Source organism: Leptosomus discolor, chromosome 1 (genome assembly GCF_034619465.1).
Source record: "Leptosomus discolor isolate bLepDis1 chromosome 1, bLepDis1.hap2, whole genome shotgun sequence".
NCBI classification, from domain to species: Eukaryota; Metazoa; Chordata; class Aves; order Leptosomiformes; family Leptosomidae; genus Leptosomus; species Leptosomus discolor.
Window position 1 is genome coordinate 193,960,016 of NC_141391.1, and position 17,888 is coordinate 193,977,903.

The following is a 17,888-nucleotide window of genomic DNA, read 5'->3' on the forward strand; positions in this document are numbered from 1 at the left end:
TTTAATATTATCTTTACTGAAGAAAATTGAAAAATAAATTAACTGTTCAAAATTTGTCCTAGCCCAAATTAAAATGTAGTCTTGAATATTTTATTGCATATCCTCATCTGCTTACTCAAACTGGTATTTTGTAAACAGGACACTTGGAAAAGTAACGCAAACATCTTTGCACAATAAAGAATGAGGTTTTTTGTTTGCCTATTTGGATTTGAACAGACCCCAGCACTGAGCTGAGGAGAGAGCAGGGCTTCCAACCAGAACTTTCTCTAATTTATATGCATGGTCTTTTCCACAACACATTTTCATATAATTGCTCTGCATTGACTGCCCAAATGAAACATTTTTTCCATTTTATTTTATATCATGAACTGAATTAAAAGTGGTCTTCTGCTAACCTAAGTTCCAAGGGTTAAGAGATCTGTTTCTCTTCTTGACCAAATCTTAACATGTGGTATGTAAATAAATAAATAAATAAAATTCAATAATGCCCACAAATCACCTTTTTGCCCATGTATTTGCATGATAATATTAGAATTTCCTCATATTTACAGAGGAAATCACTCTGTCTCAATACTGAGTCTCCTCCTAGTTCTTCCTCTGATTTAATGTAAAGATAAAAGTTGAAGCTTTACTCATTTCAGAGGCTGTTAATTATGCATTGCGGGCTTTTAGTGAAAAAGATACACTGACCTAGACACAAATATTTTAAATATTTAGTTATGCACAACAGTCTGTTTATGCATCAAGGAGAGACAAATCACTCAGCAGTAACTTAGACAGTTAGCAATTCGTCTTTAGCTAGCATTTCTTGGGTTGTGTTTTCATTATCGCAGTTCTGTGGAAGTATTACAGACTTTTTACATAGCCTTGGAATCATTATATTACTTGAACCTTACTACCAGCAGATACTGGAAGGTAAAAACTCACTAAAAATAAAATAAAATAAAAACCTTCAACATTAAAAAAAAAACCAGAATTTTATTTGATTCACTACTTAAATGGCTTTTCAGTCCATATTGGTTTCGATACATTGTCACAAGCTTGTCCATAAATGCCATAATTTTGGTACTCTTCTGACTTTCTCCACAGCGAAGAGAATCAAGTAAAGATATATCAATTTTATGAATTGTATAAACACAGACATATATATACATCGATACGAATATCAGCCGAGAACAGTTCACTACATTGATGCCCTTTTCTGCAACAACAGGCTCTTCAATCTTGCTTAGTTTCCTTGAACATTCAGTTCAAATTGGTTTTGTAGCAGAGGCTTTATGCTATAAAGCTGAGCTGCAAAATTGCAAACCATGCCTCCGTCAATGTTTTGGTTTTAGCTGTAGCCCCAATTGTCTTCGTAACTCAACTCCCCTGTTACACAAATGGTTGCCCTTAATCAAATAGATACAAAAGCAGGAAATTTAAGTATCCTTCTAGCTGTACAGATCTAACGGCCACAGTGGACGGTGAAAATAGTATAGATGTAACCCTCTGCATGAGTCTTCCTTGTTTGTTGCCAGAGTTGTTCACATCGCACAGCACTTACTCTGACACATACTTAAAAGTAATATGGCTGTTATTTTCATCAGCACTATATTAATGCACTTTCCACTAGGTAAACCATCAAGATTTAAATAATAAAACTAAAAGCAATCCAATTAGTTTATCCTATTTGTACCTATATTGCATTTATAAATTCTTTAAAAAAAAGGTAAAAGAAAAATCTATTTAAGTTCAATGCAAGCCAAGAGCCTTGGCTTTCCCAAACAAACAATGGGTAGAGATGCAATAAAGCCTGCATAAAACAAGACAGATTATTTGGTTTAAAGCTTAAAAGCATTTACAGAGAATTTAAACAAACTGAGGCTAGGAAACCGATAGAACATCTAGTTTGCAGAAGCCATTCCACTTCTATAAATCAGTTCTATAAGAAGAATTAAAAAAAAAAAAAGAATTATAAATCGTGCTTTATTCTAAATTGCTCATCTTACAAACTACTGTTTTACATCTTTTTTTGGCATTTTGACCAATCTCATAAAATTATGCTATTCTTCAAACAATAAAATACATTATTATACCTATGTATAATTCCTGTTTCATCCCCCAAATTTTAAAGGAAATACCTTCCTATTTTCTCTCTGGATTACTCAATCATCCTGCATGCAACAGACATAAGAAACACCCTGTTAGATCAGGCAAAAAGTCCATATAGCCCAGAATTGTGGGTGTGACAGTGACAGCAGAGAAGGTTATTTAGGTGAAAAGCTGAAGCTTGGTTTTTCTCCAAAGCACATTACTCTGATGATAGTTGTGAAGCATGAGGAAGGATGAGGGATGTTTTAAGGTACATCCAGGCCCAGTCCTATTAAGCATCAATTTATGGACCTGTTCCCCAGGAACCTGTCCAAACCCTTTTGAACCTCCTGCTACTGTCTGCCCTCATCGCTCCCCAAAATGAGATGGAAGTTCTCCAAAAGCTAGATAAGGAAGCGTTGCATCCATTTTAAATCTCCCACAAGCTTCCTTGAGTGTCCCAGTTTCTAGTGGTGGGGTATTTGGTGAGTAAAGGTACACATTCACCTTGGCCACTACCTTCATAACTTTGTAAACTTCAATCACACTCTTCCCTGTCAACCTTCTCACATCCAGACTGAAAAACTTCAGCCTTTTCAGTCTCTCCTGCAAAGGCAGCTGTTCCATGATTTTCAATGCCACCCACTAGTCCTCACTGACCTGTCCTATATCTCTGAGATGGGGAGACCCAGGCTGCACACAACATGTATGGGGATAAGAAGATTATATACAGCAGGAAAATGATGCTACTGTTTCACACAGAACTACTGATTTTACCACAGGGAACTCAAAGTGTCTTTCTCAAGCTGTACCTGCCCATGCTCAGTTCAGCATCCTGTGGGCATGCGCTAGTTTGTTTCTTCTCTGATGTAGCTCTGAATGTCATGCTTTTGTGCATGCAGTTTTGTGAGGTCCTTCTGGAGTTCCCTGCAACTAGAGTAACATTAGAGTACCAAGAACAGTTTAGTAAACATCAAGATTTCCCTTACACTGCCTTCTCCAGGACATTCTTGAGGATGTTGAATAAAGATGCAACACTTCTCCTAAGTAGAATGAATCAGATAGAAACCACACATAAACACTCTAGGAACCAATCAAAAGGAAAACAAAAGAAACCCTCCCCCCAAACCTCCTTCTAAAATATCAAGACTGCACCATAAAAGCACCACCATCTGGACTTGGATATTTACTACAGAACTTGTCATTCAGAAAAAAGTGTCATGGGCTGATGAGGAGTCAGCCCACTGGCTGTTTAAGAACAGCAGTTTTCAAATCGACAAGTACTAACATTAAGCTCCAGAATTAGATGTAATTAGAATCACATTAGGATCCACATTAGTGTATCAGTAGTGGATTATAGAAGAGAAAACAAATGTTCACATAGGTCAAAAGTGTCACTACAAGCAATAGAATTTACTGTCTCTTGTTGTCTTGGCATTTGTGATGATTGCACAGATCAATAGGCAAAACCCAGGTTTGCCCTTCTTACTTGTTTAGGCTACAATATTCGATCACCTCTGCTAGATAGGATGAAAACCCGAGGAAAGCATGTTGTGCTGAGACAGAAGGAAGGAGGATAATGGCTGGATCTTACTATTTACAGAGGTAATCACTCTGAATATTAAGAATATGTCCCACAGTTAAATGAAGGACATTAGTGCAAAGCACCATTTTTTATTAACAGGAATGGAAAAATTAAGATCTGTGTCATGTCATACTGTAAACATGTTTCATTTAACTGTATCTTGGTTTTCACATCCACATATTGGAGTTCAGGGATGCTGTCAAGACAGACTCTACACACTCATCACAGCGCTGCCTTCCGCTTGTAAAACTCAAACACTTCAGTCATTTTAACTACGAAAATGACTTCCACACCAACTCTGCCACCATAAAATTATGAATAGCCACACACAAAATAGTTTTAACTGTTACTTATTTTCCACTCAAGCCTTTGTCTTGTTATTTGCATGGTTATTCTTCCTACAGCTTGGCAGTGGCGAAAACTTCAGAGCTATGCATAGAGCCCATTTTACCATCCAAATAAAGTATCTTTTAAGTCAGAAACATAGGGTCCCTGGGTAATCAATGGAGAGACAGAAAAACCTCCAGAGAGTTATTAAAAGCACTTAAGCAGTTACCTACATGCCTACCATAAATATTGTGGAGGTCCCAACTGCACTCGTAATCTCTGATGAGTAAGATGATCAAAGAAATGGGTGGTTTTATTCTCTCTCTCACCTTCCCCCAGACCCTGCTGAAATAGATATTGGCTGTCTCCTTCAATGCAAGTTGCTTTTGGGTTCTGTCTAGGGAATACCCTCCCACATCCACCCTAACAAGGAAGTGATGGGCCTTAAATGAGCTATGACTCACATCCTGATCTTCCTTAGAAAAAGTCTTCCACCCTCCTCCTCTCTCACCCCCTTCAGAGAGATTACCATATCCAAGACAACCCAAAGATTTGCATGCAAACCTTGTTGGTAAATGCATATTTATGTCCTAAATGGGCTCACGGTGTTTTATATTTTCCTGAAGCTATCCTTGCTTCAGAAGGAAATCCCCTCTCTTTTTTCTTAGCCTTCTCACTCTCCAAAAACATCATGCAGAACGCTTTCTTGCCCTATTAATCACTGACTAGATTTCCTTTGGAGTGTTGAAACCAAAGGGAATATATGCAATTAGGGCAATAAATGTTAATGAGCATTGCATTAAGTAACCAAAAGCACCTTGAATGTCATGCCAATATTTTTTCCTAAATAATTACATGCGGCTGACTTAACTAGATAGAAAACTTAAAACGCAGGCTGACAACTCACAATTGAAGCACTGATTTATCACAGATTTTCCAAAAACTAGGTATGATGTTGCTTTTAAAATGCACCATGAAGAAAAAAACAACAACCCAGACCAAAACACTCAGCCAGTTCTCATTTCAAATGGGCAAAATGTTTCTATTTAGTTGAAAGTCTGCATTTGTATTTAAACATATACAATATCTGAGCATATTAATAATAATATATTTTTTTAAAAACAGTTAATTTCTTCAAGAAAAACTTTTTAAGAAAATCAGTGGATACAAAGAAATATTGTGAAGTATTTTGTAAATACAATGTGGAGAAGCTGGAAAATGACAGAAATGGAATCCCATTTTCTCCCTTTTTTTAAACTCTAGCATCAGCTGGAGAATGTTCTGTATTGCTACCTTTTTCTAGAATTCAGTAGTATTAGTGATGAGTTCATACCTATCCGTAAAAATAAAAATCCCAAATAGCTGAGTAAGGACTAAAAAATAGATTTAATCCAGAGGTTAATGTATAAGAAGGCAAGTTTTATCTACAGATTTGGGTGGCACCATGAAGACAGAGGGGACCTTATCAACGACTATAAGTAGCTAAACGGCAGGTGTCAGGAGAATGGGGCCAGGCTCTTTTCAGTGGTGCCCAGTGACAGGACAAGGGGCAACAGGCACAAACTGGAGCACAGGAAGTTCTGCTTGAACATGAGGAAAAACCTCTTTACATTGAGGGTGGCAGAGCACTGGAACAGGCTGCCCAGAGAGGTTGTGGAGTCTCCTTCTCTGGACATGATCCTGTGTGACCTACTCTAGATGAACTGCTTTAGCAGAGGGGTTGGACTAGATGATCTCCAGAGGTCCCTTCCAATCCCCACAATTCTGTGGTAGAAGACCTAGAGAGAGAGAAACAGGCACTTCCTTGTAAACATGTTGGACCATCTCATCACAAAGCAGAGAGCCTCAGCACTGACACTAGGCTGAACCTGGGTGATATGAACAACTATCTTTGAGTCTTGTAATATAAAATACAGGAATAAATGACAGGCCAAGGAGCATCTCCCTGCACACCAGTTCTTCTGTTGAGAATCAATCTTCTTTTAGGGTGAGAGGGTGTCACGCATGGGCAGCCTGGAAGATTAGAGATTGAGAGATTAAATACTAGAGATCAGGACAGCCTCAGCAGAGAAGACAGCTGAAAAGGTCACCTGAGTGTTCTCTCATTTTTAGGACACCCACAAAACCACCCTCCTAGAGGATAAAAACCAAACACACAAATTATAGCATATTCAGAGAGCTGCAGATCTCTCAGCCATTTTACATACACAGTTAATCCTGCATAGGAGAGTCTATCCTCTATTATGGCTGTGCTTTGATATTTCTGTTTAAAATATGCACCTACTATATCAGCTGGCTCATTTCAAATTTACCTGCATCTTTCCCTTTGAGTGACCAGGGTGTGGGAACTCATATGAACCTTGTCCAGGCAGCCAGCTGCAAAGAAACTTTGGGAAAGCTAAGAGGCTTCTCCTTTAAAAATTTCAAAAATGGGGGAAAAATGCAGCTAAGCTTCAGAACAAGACATTCAGTACCAGAGTGAGAGGGATATGGCTATATGGCATGAGAAACCCTGCAGATGAACAAACCTAAATAATCAAATTGATCCTTGGGATGTAAGTGACTGTTTTAAGCAAAACTGCTGTACTTTGAATTGATAAAGAGCGAATACAGAATACTACCATGTCTTAGGCAGAACAGGTGACAAACATGCAAAGGGTCATTAACTTATTCTGCTTGTTCACAGCGTTCGTTCAAATGCATATATAAACTAGTAATCAGACATATTGATAAACCTAATCATCAGTCTGGAAATGTGGCTATAAAAATTATTTGGTATGTATTTATTTACCTGAAGACACAGAATCTTTTCTCAAAAACAAACAAAAACAATTTAAACTATTAATACAAGAGCCTTTGGGAGAAATGATTTGGTATTATTGCTTAATACCAAAGTAGAGGAACTTTATCCTCAGCAGGTAATATTAAACATGATGAGTCAAATGCGCTGGTGATGTTAATATAAGTGCAAGTTAAATGCTGAGTATATTTGGCTTTCAGTGTTGAGGCGGCTTAACTCCCTTGGATCTGGAATGAAGAGAAAGTCAAAAGAGCGTTAATTACTTCATGAAGGCTCCAAAGGAATATTTTAGGGAAAGAAACACAGGGGAAGTTAAAAAATAGAAGACGCTTAAAAGGATCTGCATTAACAAAGCCAAAACGTCCTTATTTTTTTATGCTATGATGTCCATTCTGCTGCTATTTTCCTGCACTCACTGAATGCCAAAGAGTTTCAGAAAACAAAACAGCTCGAAAGAAAGTTTTGCAGCCAAAATCCCGACACTGATGATTTCAATCCTCAGAGGAGACACAAGGCAGAGCAGGGGAGATGGGTAATTCAGGGCTTCTTTCTGCTGATTCTCACTCAAGCCTGGCTTACCTCTTGCGACAAGAAAGGCGATATGCAGGAGAACAGAGAAGGATGCTAATAGAAAACACAAGTAAATCCACTAGTCTGTGTGAGTGCTGGTAGCCTCTCAGGCTACTAGAGACCACACACATCCAACTCCTTCACGCAGCTGCACAACAAAACACAAGAACAGAAGCCACATATGCACAAAGAGGGCTCTATGATAGAAAAATCTGCACGTAAATTTTGTCTTAAAAGTGATCAAAGGTGAAAAACTAACCCTCAATGTTTTTTCTTAACACTTATATTGAACAAGTAAACCTTCAAATAGTTTCATGGTTTTCAGATGCCTCACTCAAGTTTTCCTTTTAAATGGAGATATCAAAGCCAATTTTTCTCACCCAACAGCTGAATGTAAGAAGGATACTGCAATACCTCAAGTACTGAAAATGCATTACTGTTGCATTTCTTTCTGGTATTTTCTCAGTATTCCTTCAACCACAAACAAAAATATTTCCAAGTACCTCTCCATTATGTAACTTGCAAGGCTTTTAAACATTGTTCAGAGTCAGATATTTAAACACGCTAAAAAAGCAACTTGCTTCTCTGAGGTTGCTTTAATATTCTTTGCACCATTCTTCTATCATTAGAGTAAGTGAGAACAAAACAACACTCTCTGGGGCAATCACAGACTTTTTTTCCAAAGTAAACTCTGCTAGTATAGAAAAAAACACTTGTTTATAGGAGCTAAAGCTCCCCCGCCACTCCCCACCATTTAAATACCATCAGTGTGTGTTAAAAGAACTGAATCACTTGACTTCCTGAAGTCTTCCTTTTTCATCAGAACTCATGTTACTAAGCTCCAACTCCAAACTGGCCTGACATACACTGTTCAGCTTAGCTCTGGATTTCTCACAGTCCATTACAGAAGTAATCTTATGAGGAATATTGAGGTTGCAGCACTATTTTCCAAAGCACTGAAACTTTTGTCTTGCACAAGACCTCTCCAGAACTCCTGAGAGGAGGTAAAACACAAATGAAGCACCTGAGAAAAAAAAAATAATTAAAAAAAGATAACTGTTGAAATAACTGCATATTAAACTCCTATGTGCATGTAATCATAAGTAACATCTCATGAAGAAGAGACAACATCTAAAATCCTGTGAGAAATGACAATTTATTCCTCCATTGAAATATCTGGTTTGAATTATTCTGCTCTCGCTCAAGAACAGACAGCGGCAGGTCTTTTTTCCCCTTGAAGAACAGGGAGAAATCAGTCAGAAAGCAGATTTTTTTTGTGAGGAGGGCGGCATAGGAGAAGATATATTCTTGTAATTACAGGTACTAGAAACCAATAGAGCTGATGCATGAACAAGCCTGAAGTGTGAACATTTGAACATTTCTGTTATCAAAGGCATTAAACACTTTTCAGGTTGACAGACACATATGATAATTTTAAAGCACTGACCTATTCTGTAAGGAAGTATATTGTTACTGCATCATGACTGTGTGCAGAAACTTTTATAACAATGCAGTCAACACCTGAATACTAACTGTAACTCTACAGCCTCCCACAGTCCCACAATATTATTGCTTTTCATCTCCCAAGAGACCTCCCATAGCACTGCAGTCCTTTCTGCCCATTGAGAGCCCAGACAGCTTCTCCCCTTCCTCCTGCCCTGACTGCTGTCTACTCTGAGATGTCTGCAAAACTGCATTTTATCTAGAGAGCAAATAACCAGTTCCCTGTGCTGGGAGTGTGCACTGGCTACCCAGCAGTAACCTCTTACCAGGTAAGGCCTGAAGGTAGCAGATCTCCCACATAAAGCAGGTGATCTGCACAACGTTTTGGGGGTTTATTTTGTCTGTTGTTTGTTTGTTTTTTAAACAGGGAAGCAGGAATATCTCAGGCCAGGTAAAAGCACATTTTCAGCCCAGAGGGATGATGAAGACATTGGTGGATGTCTTACATAACACCTCATGCTACCTCAAAAATACAGCAATGGCCCTTGCCAACATTTTTCAGAGGTTACTGCTGTATCAGGTATAATTTATCATGAAATAAGTAATGACAGTCATTGGTGGCCATTGGAAAGACACTGGTTTAGCTGAAGCCCTGTTTGCATTATAACATCTCATGGAGCCAGTATCTTTTCTTTTGACTGAAAAGTTTCAGATATACACACTGCACAACTGTATGTGTTCTATAATACACAGCCCAAACTGATTTTTTTTTTCCTTTGCCTTGCCTCAACTTAAAGACTTAATGAATCTGTTTAAGTTTCGGCCTATATACTAAAGGGAAAAATAACATTTGTTTAATTACTTCAAGAAGAAGATTATCAACTGTACAGCAAAACATTCTGTTCAAAGATATCACTATTCTTTGTGCTTGATAAAGCTGCATTTGTCCCTTTAACTTATATAGGGTATAAAAGTTTCTAAGAAAAATATCCAGAAGCATGGGAAATTCTGTGATCTGTGACATAACTGCAGTACTTTTTATGATTTCACTGAGGAAAGGATCAGAACTACAAACATTCAAAAGTCAAGAAGGCCTTGTTGCAAATTAAATTGCCCCTAATTTGACTTATTTCCCAAACGGCATAATTAACTGGACTTCAGTGAAGCACTGGGTGGAAGAGTCCAATTGTACTGAACACCATAAGCAGGCTTCAGTTCAGTAGAAATTCTTGTCAGGAAATATTCCCCTAATTAAAAATACAAAAATTTATTATGGAAGATACAATATAATCCATCATTCTCAATATTAGACACTTATACAAAGAGTTATGTCTTGTAAAAGCCAAAGATAATAAAGGATGTAAACCAGATGTAATACAAGGCTTTTAAACAGAAAATTGTATCTTGCAGCAAAGTATCATCTAAAGCTATTTCCAGAAGAATATTAGTTTGTGGTTGATCTCCAAAAAGTAGACAAGTAGAAGACTTAGCAAATAATTCTGCTTAAAAACTGTTACATCATTCTCAAAATTACTTACTACCTGCCAGAAAAGAGAATGTGACTTGCAAGAATTCTTTCATTACGAAAATCAGTGTTGTTCCCTCCTCCCTGCACTCAAGACAAGGGGTTTAGATCAGTCAAAAAAGACAACTTTATAAAGGTACTTTCAAAATAAAATAAACTCTGTGTGGAGTTATGATTTACCTAGTACAGAAATTCAGGTACTGGTGAAGTGGTGTAATAACAGTGCATGACACACACCAGTCTGAGTTTGACTTTCAGTCTGACTTTCTGCATCAAAGTTATCCTCTACATCAGTGCATAATTTAAAAAAAAAAAAAAAAAAAAAGAAAGAAAGAAAAAAAGACTATATAATGTTTGATCTCTATAAATCAAAGAAACTATAACAACACACTGTAGCCAGGCATTTCAAAAGCAGGTCAAGGAGCTCATTAAGTGCCAGCTAACTGGCAATCATTTCTTTATCATAAAACACTGCTCAAGGCAACACAATGTAAATAAAAATCAGGTGAAAGTGTTAGCACTTACAAAATTGAATCTTTTAATCACAAAGAGATATACGTGGTTGGCAGTAGTTGCTGGCCTTGCTCTAAATTGTAAAGTTGTAAAATTAGATCATAGAAGAAGTCTTCAACATCATAATGTGAATGTCCTGTTAATGTTCACTACCTAAGGACGTTTAGTAAATGATAAAAGATAGCAACAAAATTTTATTCTTCAAAGAAAAATGCATATAATTCTCATAGCTGTGTGGACTGTATTTGACAATGTCAGAGAGTTGGTCTATTACTATTCACTTTATTTTTGATTAAGTTCTTGTGCTGATCGAATGAACAGTTTCTCACTGATATCACACAAAGGATGGAGACTGGCAAACCTACGTGGACCCTCAATAACCACACTCTAGCAGAACTGTCTCATGAGCTGCTGCAAGACACCAAGGCTTCAGGAGTTGAAGGGAACACTCCATTTAGAAAAGGCTGGGGAGCAAAAGCTGCTGAAAACCAATAAAAAGTTTCTAAACGCAGAGAAAGTCACAAGGCGGAGGCTGGCAGACAATACCTCCTACTGTTACAAATAGCATCCTTTTCTGCTTAGCAGCCCTGTAGGTGCAGGATAATTTACTCTTATCATCGACATTGTAAGACATTTTTCTGTTTCCTATTTCCAAAAGGGCTGGAAGTAACACAAAAAAAGAGGAGGAAAGAAAAAGAGAGTTTTCTGCACAAATTATAACTGTACAGATTTGCTGTTAAGGGCAGCTGTTTCTCAGAGCTCCAAAATATACAGAATTTCATATATCTGATTCTCTGCTAGAAGCACAGGCTAGAAGCCAAGTCATCAAAACCTCTATCAAAAATACAATTTTAACATCTGTTTGGACTTTCACTTATCTCACTGCTGCCAGACACTATTGATTATCATTATCTGCAAGTCTCTAGTATTCTAAACAGCAGAGGCAAAAGGAAATGAAAGTGAGCATTTTCCTACAAAGACAGATAGAGGCTTCTAGGGCAGAATGAAAACTGCTGGTGCTGACTGAAATCTGAGTCTAACTTAATCTCATCTTCCATAAATACACTGTCAATAGAAAGGAGTAAGATACAGCCTAAACTGAAATATTTATTAAAACTATAATGAGAAATAAGGGATTTTGCCAAAGGAGAAAAAGCATTACAGAGACTGGTAGCTGTCTGCAATACACTTCCTGGGAAGGCTGATTGTTGTCTTTTTCTTTGCAACAGACTTCTCCTCATACCTTTGGTGTATTACGTGCTGGACCACAGGAACAGGATATGAAATGTATGGTTGGTAGCAACTCTGTTGGTGTACCTAATGAAAGTTTTTGTTTTAGCAAAGTAATCTCATCCTTGCCTTGGAAAACTAAAATCTTCAGAAAACTACAAGCCCAAACAAGAAAGGTACAGACTTGAAGCCTTTCCCTTTCCATTCTTCCCAGCTTGAAATATGTGTACGTGCTCCTGTATCTAATCCCAGAGAAGATGCTCTTTCTTCCTGTCCTCCAAAACTTATATGAATCCAGGATAAACAATGTGTACTTTGGAGACCTGCACAGGAGATTTTACAACCTTCAGTGCGCAAAACCAGGAAGAGCAAGAGCAGAATCGTCTCTTAATCCCATCGAGTCCTCTTTGCACACATCAGGATGATCAGTCAGTCTTTCTCCCTTCCTACCTACCACATCTCTTTAATTCGCAATTCAAAAAATTCAAAATAGAAAAGAAAATCATTCCATGCTCAAAATTCTACCATGGTGGAAAACAAAAATGAGTCACTGCAAAGTTTCAGTCTCTCTGTAGGTTGTGGACCAAGAATAGACAGAAAATTGTTGATAACTGCCAACTGGTTTTGTTCCATCAACATTCCTACAATTGACAATCAAAATAAAGAAGCCTTCAAGTATACAGATACAAAAACCTAGTGGACTAGAGGTTAGCTTCATGATTTATGTGTATGTGAATTAAGAGGCAAAAGGAAGAAAATGGGGCAAACAAGAAAAAAAAGAAGGAATACTTTCTATCTCTTTCCATTCGAAACACTGCTCATTCAGAAGTCTCTTTCCACCCTGTCAGTAAACAGTTCACAGTGAAAACAGGAAACCCTCATATTTGATGCAGAATATGAATAGTACAGTTCCTTGTTGTGAAAGTTGGATCTATGACCCTGAGAAGCATAAATCACCAGAGATGTTTCAATCATAGAACAGTTACATGACTTCATGCCACACTAATCTATAAATGAAGTAGGCAACAATGTCCAAGACGCTTCATTTGTTCCTGTATTAAGATGGCCCATAAATACAAGCCAACCTTCAGCATAACATATGAAAAACAACGTAGCTGTAGTCTGGTGTACTATTTTATAGACAGTGCAGAAAGTTGTGTAAGCTGTTTAAATGCTACATCCGTGCTGGCTGGTTATGAGACTTTCAAAAATACCTCACTTTTTTCATTTTTTTTCTCCCTAAGTAATTGCTAATTTATAATTGCATTCCTACTAAGACTGGCCAGATAAAATATTTTTACATACCATTAACACTACTGATTAGTGATATGTTATACATATAAAACCAAATATGATTGCTGAATAGACTGTTTGTCTTGGTCTCAGTAATTTATGGGGAACACTCACCACTTTTAGCCAATAAAACAAAGTAAAAACATGCAAATTAGCTTTGTGGACGGTGTTTGAAATGAAGCACATTGAGTTCTAACATACTGACCTTCTAGACACTGGATGGCCAAGAGCAGCATCCTGTGTTCAGTCACCTGTCACCTAGCTATTTATGGCAGCAACTTGCTTTTAAAGATGTACACACATACACAGAAATGTATGGACATACATATGTAATTCATATGAGGGTATGCAGGTATATAGACCACAGAACATTCTGCAGAATCACCCAGATCACTGGAGCTGTGACACCGTAGAAGGTCTCGGGAGATCCCTGTAGCATAAGTACCATATACTCTGGCATACCTTTTTTCCAGGTGCTCTCCAGAGACCAAATGATGCAAATATTTCTTTCTGAGGGGTCTTCATCTCCTCAGACTCTGGAGGTGTACTTAAAACTCAAGGCTTCTACACACAGGGAGGAAGCACTTGACTTGTTGGCAGGGGGGAGATATTTCGGACACAACAGAACCAAGTGACACCAATACTTACCTGACAGGCATTATAAATCAACTGGTGCTCCAATTTTTTGATCCCTAGAATCTGCTGAAACATTTCATAAAGCTGTTCCTTGCTCAGAATCAGCTCCGATACAGCACTTAAGGCCATTCTATTCGGCTGTTTGCAAAGGTCCTCTTCTCCCCTGTATATGGCATCATATTTCGCTAGCCAAGAACTTAACACTGTCTCTTTGCTTAACCCATCAATTTCTGGCAAACTTCGGACTCTCTTTTCTATGTTTTTCTTAAAAACATCTCTGAAGTCATTTGCAGAACATCCTCCACTGTGGACCATTCTTGCAACCCGATCACTCTTGAGAAATACCTTTTAAAATAAAAGAAGAGAGAGAAAAAAAGAAACAGAAAAAGTTAGGCATGGACATAAACACAAAACAATCTCTTATAAAAGGATTACAAGCTAACATTTTGCTTCTATGTAAGATGGCTTTATAAGGAAGGGTCATACAGGCCAAGTTTGCTGTATTTTTCATAAAGAAACAAGTGACCATGTTGAAAATATAAGTTTCTCAATCGAATAAGTACTTAAACTAAGCAGCTTTTAAAGTATTTATGCATAAATTTACAATAGCTAAGCTAGAATGAAGTCTGAATTAACAGCAGCCAATTTAAAACTTACCTACAAGATTTAAGTAATCTTTTCTCCATGAAAACCACAGAAGTCTATAGTTACTTGCAATTAACTCTTGGATAAACTACACCATCTCAAAACATGGAAGCATGAGTTAAAATATGATCTTTAAGCCAGCCAAGAATCTCATGGAAGATGAGACAGAAATCCAGGAAAAAAAAATACTAGAGAAATACTACAATCGATATTAACAACAGAGAGAAGAAAAGACTCAAAGATACAGAACTGTTTCTACTACTGTAGATACAATTCTGGAGACTCAATATGGGATTTTCTGTGTTAAAAACCCAAACAAAAAACAATACAAAAAAACCCTCCCAAGTACACATACTGTAAGATATGACAAGGCAAATTACAACAACAAAACAATTAAATCAGCATCAGCATTCTGCAAGAACTTTTCATTGTTCAAGGATGGTTGTATTCGTCTCTTCTTCTAACATGGGCTTTGGCAAGGTTCACCCTTCTGGCCACTGTGTGTGGGCAGCTCATTTCTAGCAGAAAGTCTCACGAAACTGTTTCTCTACGAAATGCAATGAATAAAAACATGACCAATGCAGCAAGATCAGCTGTGTAAACAACTGATGTGTGCCTTGGACAAGGGATAAACTGCATCATGCCATTGAATAGATAACTTGGGGAGAATCACCTGGCTTCCTACAGCAGAGGGAGATGGGTTGAGGCCCTCCACCCTGCAAGGCTTGGCTGCTGCGGGACTGACTGCTTGGGTGCCACATCAACACCCCAAGCACAGCCGAAATGCAAAGAATAGATGTGATACCATGGAGTCTAAACAGAATTCCTATCCATCACCTTTCTGACTGCTCTCTTCAATTAGATGCTATGAAGTGGAAGATGAGCTAACTATGCATTTTCGGATAGATGTTTTAGTCTACAAGAGCTATGAAAATGCAATGAATGGAGATGATAGCACAGTAGAGCTATGACTCCATATGCTATCACACGTTGGAAGACAGTGCAGCTAACAACCACCCTAAAATATTACTGTGCTTCATTTGGAAAATACATAACAGAGGAGTAGGAGAGAATCTAAAAATCTGAGCAGAAAGGCATACACAGGTATAAATAGCACAAGAAAAACATATTCTTAAAGTTCCGGTGATTGTTGATGACAGTGTTTCCCTGTAGCATATTTTAAAATGAAGTTACTTACAAAATATGTCTTTCAACAGATATCCTAACAGATATTGTACAGAAGGCTGCAGATTAAACCTAAAAGTACCTGCCCAAACAGATTACTCAAAAAAACCATCACCAATATGTGCTAAGAACATTTTATGCTCTAACTGTACCATGATGGATTTCCTTTTCTGGAAACATAAGTATCTAGGGTTAAATTCTTATCTGTAACGGGACCTGACATGGTTACCGTCAATTAATGCTGCTATTGATTTCCTCAAAATGCGACACAAATATTGAATCTTGTTTCAAAACAAGTAATAATCAGAAATTCCACTCAGCAATAAAACTTATCAAGAGAAACAGGTATAAGGATATTAAGCCTTTCCTTGTTTTAACAGCCTGCAATTACAATTGATTAATTCCTCTAACAGCTTCACTGGAAAGCAAATAGAAAAAAAAATACTCGAAAAAAGATGCCTTCAAACTAACCTCAGCTACTTTGCACTGTTCATAAACAACATTAAATCCTCCATCACATTAGTGTGCATACTCAATGAAAGAAAGCAGATGCAGAAGAGAGAAACTAAGAATATTTATACTCTTCCCCCACCAAAATCTCATGTTTACCCAAGATTACACAACCCTATGTATTGCTACTATAACTGAATCAGTCTAATAATGAAAAAATAAAAATCTGCAAAATACACTCTGTAAGATCATCAGAATATCGTTCATCTTTTATTACCTCCTTTCAGTCATATTATTCAAAACCATTAATCCAGAATGCAGGGGTTGAAAAGTTGCTAGCGCTTCCCTTGACTTATGAACCAGACTAATTCAAAATTTATTTCTGATTTTGAAGGCAGTTTTCTAGGAGACTTCTTCCATTTTCCCATTCCATGGAAGACTCCATTTTCAAGACTTTATTTGCAGCAGAAAACCATGAGAGAATGGAAACTGAGTTAGGAGTGTACTGTATGTGCCTCAAATTTGACACATTAAGATGCATTAAAAAGCTATTGACTCATTATCCCTGTTCCTGAAAGACATATGGTGCACTTCATGGTACATGCAAAATTGTCCTGGTTTGGCTGCAACAGCATCACAGCCCAGCCACGCCGGGCAGGCTGTTGGCAGTTTCGAGTCAGCCAGAGCAGCTGACCTGAGTGAGCTACAGGTGTGGCCCACACCATAATGTCATGGGCGTTATAAAGGGGGGAGGTCTGCTGAGGAAGGGGAGCTGCTGCTGAGTTCCTCTTGCCTCTGAGGACTGTTCTGTTCTTTATGGCTGCTGCATATGCATTTTGCTGAGTATGACTTTGTATACCTTTGGTGGTATTAGTGCTGTTTCATTAAATCTGTTTTCACTTTGACCCATGGGTGTGCTCTCCTTTTCCTGATTCCCTTTCCTGGCTGGTGAGGGGTTGTCAGGTGACAGAGCTGTTATAGGTTAGCCCCAGATAAAGGCTAAAAGTAGATAAAAGTCCTTTGCTTCAGTTATATTTCTTGAGATTTGTCTCTTTAGTTTCCACGCTTTTCTGAGCTGTTTTATGGCTGCTTTTTTTTTTTAATTGTAAATAGAAGTTTATGGGAATTGCTACTATATGGAGAACGGTATGCTACTAGTTTAACGCAAATGGAGTTATTGTTTCCGCCATTGTTCCAGACAGTCCATCTGGCTGAGTATCTGTGAGGCCACAGTCCAGGGATGCATACATGCCTTACAACACTGGTGGTATGTTCTTGGCAGCATTCACCTTTACAATGAAATATATAAGCTTTTTTAGTAGTTCGCTACTTTTTCTTCAAGGTGGATTATATGCACAGCTCCATCATTCTCATTAGGGAAAATACTTGTGTTGATATCAGTCTTTAAAGCAAAATACTAATTAAGTACATTCACTAAGTTGTTGGCTCTTCTTCCCTTTATTCCTGTATTTCGATTGTCTTGATTGTTAGACTTAGTTCTAATTAAATAATCATTCAAAAACTTCCAGTGTTAAACTGCTATCTCGAATCTCTCAACACTGGGGGGAACTGGAGAGAAAAAAAATATTAGAGGTTTGAATGCAAAATATAAA

At 37.7% G+C, this 17,888-nt stretch overlaps 1 protein-coding gene across 14 annotated transcripts in view; it reads right to left on the reverse strand.

The window, feature by feature from the left end:
- Positions 1–17,888, reverse strand: part of CADPS2 (calcium dependent secretion activator 2) — a 318,458-nt gene that overhangs the window by 202,162 nt on the left and 98,408 nt on the right. For all 14 annotated transcript variants that reach the window (XM_086473344.1, XM_086473328.1, XM_086473312.1 and 11 more), the window contains exon 3: positions 14,008–14,340. In XM_086473344.1, coding sequence (XP_086329470.1) covers positions 14,008–14,340 — 333 coding nt within the window. The remainder of the gene's footprint in view (positions 1–14,007; positions 14,341–17,888) is intronic.